Raw genomic sequence first — 3,774 nt, forward strand, 5'->3', positions numbered from 1 at the left:
CGATCTGGGGGGGTTTGGTCAGCTTTTCAAATGGATGGTTTTCTTAGTATTGGTTCTTTTTTTTTTTTCTAAATAAATGTAAGGGCTCCCTTTTTCAGGGCCAACTCTTAAGAAGTTATTTGGGATATAAACGCGTTCTAAATGCTTGTACTGTAGGAGATAAGCTAGTTCCCATAAAAAAGGTTTTATCTACTAATTGAGTTTCACTGTTCTTTTTAAGGGCTGCACAAAGATGTTCAGGGACAACTCTGCCATGAGGAAGCATCTGCACACTCATGGCCCTCGAGTACACGTATGTGCAGAATGTGGCAAGGCTTTCGTGGAGAGCTCAAAACTAAAGCGACATCAGCTAGTTCATACTGGAGAGAAACCCTTTCAGGTATTGGTAACCTCCAGACATATGTACCACAATTGATTTGATAAATGTGTGTAGACTGTAACTCAACCTAGCTTCCATATGACTTTAGGGATACTATGTCTTTTTCTAAAATCAGATGAGGCACTGAATGATCACCTTAAAAATCAGAAGTCCCCTTAAGCTATTTAGGCTATTGTTTAACTATTTCTGTGGGCTTTTGTTAGAAATTAGCAATTGTGTATACATGGGAGATACTTCCCAAAATATGATGTAAAGTTACTCGCTTTAAAAACAAAGTCTGCAGTTACTACTGAGTGAGGAAAATGGTCTCTTTCTCCTCCTCATCTTTTCAACTTAGCACTTGTGGACACTGAGACTCAGTGCTGTTTGCTCGGTTGACTCATGGTACTAATTTTGAGTAGTGGATATTAATCAGTTTTCATGGTGGTAGTCACTGAATCTTTTTCCATTCATACCAAGTCACGTGAGCTTCTGCCACCAGAGGTCCCCTGCCTACTTCCTGTGATACTCCTTATGAGTCTTCTTTACAGATATTCATAGTCTTGAGCATATCCGTGTTCTCCAGTACATGTGTAAGATGGGTACTTTCTGTAGATTTTTGTTTTTTAAAATAAATTCTTTCAAAAATTTGATTTGCAGTCCTTTGGCATTGACTTAGATGTGTATGCTGGATCTGCTGTGTTGTAAATATAAGTATTTACTGCTAAACGTTCTGCCCCTTGTATTCCAGCCCCATCTTAAAAGTAAAGCTGGTGAAATGAGCGAATGGTCACCGAAAGGGAGAAATTCTGACCTGAAACATTTTTTCTGTTTTCTAGTACAGCCTAGCGAAATCCTGGTTTAGATGTAGAGAAAGGTGGTTTTAGTGAAGGCATTTGCTTGCAACCTGGAAGTTATTTCCCTCTTTGAAAATAGATACACTACTGTGGTAAAACAACCTGAAGTATTTGTTTTATTTTTCGTGCGCTTTACAAGTGATGTCTACAACTTCACCTATAGCAGCCTTTAGCGTCTTGGCTTCGTGTTTCTCAGCCTAGTGATTTAAAGAAGAATATTTTAATCAAGGCTGGAAATGAGTTCTGTTTTGTTAGCTAACGGAGTCTGTCTTTTCCTTTCAACAGTGTACATTTGAAGGATGTGGAAAGCGTTTTTCACTGGACTTCAATTTACGCACACACGTGCGAATTCATACTGGCGACAGGCCCTACGTTTGCCCATTTGACGGCTGCAATAAGAAGTTCGCGCAATCAACTAACCTGAAATCTCACATCTTAACACACGCTAAGGCCAAAAACAACCAGTGAGAGTTGGAAGAGAAAGTTCTTGAACTCAAAAACATCTTACAGGAGAATGAATTGAAAATAAATACGCCTCCCCTTTGTATATTGTTTCTAGGAAAGAATTTTAAAAAAAGAACCCTACAAACTTAAAAGGACGTGTTTTGATAAGTAGTAAATAAAAAGCAAAAAAAAAACCAACAAAAAAAACTTTAAGGTGACATTGCTAAGATGCTCTACCTTGCTCTGTAACCCCGTACAACACGGTGTTTTGTAAAGTGTGGCCCCAACTGGAGGGGGTCTGTTCACGAACTTGCATCAAAAAAGACAATTCTTTATACAACAGTGCTAAAATTGGACTTCTTTTCACATTCTTATAAATATGAAGCTCACCTGTTGCTTACAATTTTTTTAATTTTGTATTCCAAGTGTGCATATTGTACACTTTTTGGGGATATGCGTAGTAATGCTATGTGTGATTTTTCTGGAGGTTGATAACTTGCTTGCGGTAGATTTTCTTTAAAAGAATGGGCAGTTACATGCATACTTCAAAAGTATTTTCCTGTAAAGAAAAAAAAAGTTATATAGGTTTTGTTTGCTATCTTAATTTTGGTTGTATTCTTTGATGTTAACACATTTTGTATAATTGTATCGTATAGCTGTAATGAAATCATGTAGTATCAAATATTAGATGTGATTTAATAGTGTTAATCAATTTAAACCCATTTTAGTCACTTTTTTTGGAGAAATACTGCCAGATGCTGATGTTCAGTGTAATTTCTTTGCCTGTTCAGTTACGGAAAGTGGTGCTCAGTTGTAGAATGTATTGTACAGGCACTGACCTTTTATTAACACCTGATAATATGTACATCCCGTGTAATAGAAAGGGCAACAATAAAACAGTGGTCCTAAAGAAAGAATATGGCAGAAAATGATCTGTAAGCACAGTCTATTTTCTTTTGTTGTCCAGAGCAACCCTAGTTCCTCTTGACCTCCCAGAAATTGGAAGCTAAATAAACTCAAGTTTCCTTTACTTTACATTCAATTGCAATGATTTGTGGTGAAATTAGATAATGCCACACATGAGGTGGTTTACCCAAACAGAATTGGTGACTGTAATTCTGGTTTTGAGTGACCTAGACTTCCACTAACCGGAATGGTGGATCTGGTGACCTGGCAGTGTGGTGGGGAGTTTTCAGTGTGCCTGGACAGCAACTGGGTAAAGCAGTAGAGGAAACAGCTGAATGGGCACCTTTCTTTAGTCAGGGTAAGGAATCTTGGAGGTTTAAATGCAATAACAATAGAAAGTTGGGGAACAGTAGGATTTGAGTGGTCATATTGGAAAAAAAGAAAATTGTCTTTTGACTGGCTTGTTTGACTGAGTGTAATGATGACAATTGTTGGAACTTCCCTGGACATCTTTGACTTCAAAACAGGAACTCAAGAGTTCTCAGAGAACTTGATGGGGTTTTGATGGTGTAGCTAAAGGTGGTTACTACTCGCTTGTTCAAGTGTTCAAAGTAAGAAATTTGCAGATACTATAGTAAAATGTTATGGATTAATAAACATAATATGCACAGAAATGCATAAGTATTACTTTTTAGATGGATGTGACATTTTAATATAGTAAAAACTGTTGTTAATCTTTTTTTTCTGAATTCTGTTCTTAAAAGGTTCATCATATTTTTCATTGCTAATACCGTAAAACTTACTTTTGAGTCCGGCTTTGGTGGTAGTGGAAAAAACATGGGCAATAATGAAACTGCACTTAAGAGCAAGGGAACTTTCATCTGTACATAAGTTATTCTGTACACTGCAGCTCTAGTCTGAGGTTATTAGAGGTAGAAAGAAAAAGGGGGCATTTAATTGTAAAGTATGCATTAGAATTTTGGCAGTATTTTTTTTATATAAGCAGTTCTTGAACAGGACAGTAAACTGAAACTTGTATAGTTATAGTTAAATTAAATTCTGTGTACAGTTAAATTAGTGTATATTCTTTTTGGAAGGAAATAAAATCAGTTCAGTCTAGTTCTAATTGACCCTACTTTTTTTTTCCCTTAAACAGTGTATATGATGGTGTTAGGCTTGCACAGAAGTTTGCTTTCTATGTCATAGCGT

At 36.6% G+C, this 3,774-nt stretch overlaps 1 protein-coding gene across 1 annotated transcript in view; it reads left to right on the plus strand.

Moving 5' to 3' along the window:
• The window catches only part of YY1 (YY1 transcription factor), a 27,428-nt gene extending 24,129 nt beyond the window's left edge, over window positions 1–3,299 (plus strand). Inside the window, exons 4-5 of the mRNA XM_014957557.1 lie at window positions 221–379; window positions 1,501–3,299. Of these exons, the coding sequence (XP_014813043.1) occupies window positions 221–379; window positions 1,501–1,683 (342 nt within the window). The 3' untranslated portion in view covers window positions 1,684–3,299. The remainder of the gene's footprint in view (window positions 1–220; window positions 380–1,500) is intronic.
• Window positions 3,300–3,774: the final 475 nt, after the last annotated feature.

Source organism: Calidris pugnax, unplaced genomic scaffold, assembly GCF_001431845.1.
Source record: "Calidris pugnax isolate Ruff unplaced genomic scaffold, ASM143184v1 scaffold211, whole genome shotgun sequence".
NCBI lineage: Eukaryota > Metazoa > Chordata > Aves > Charadriiformes > Scolopacidae > Calidris > Calidris pugnax.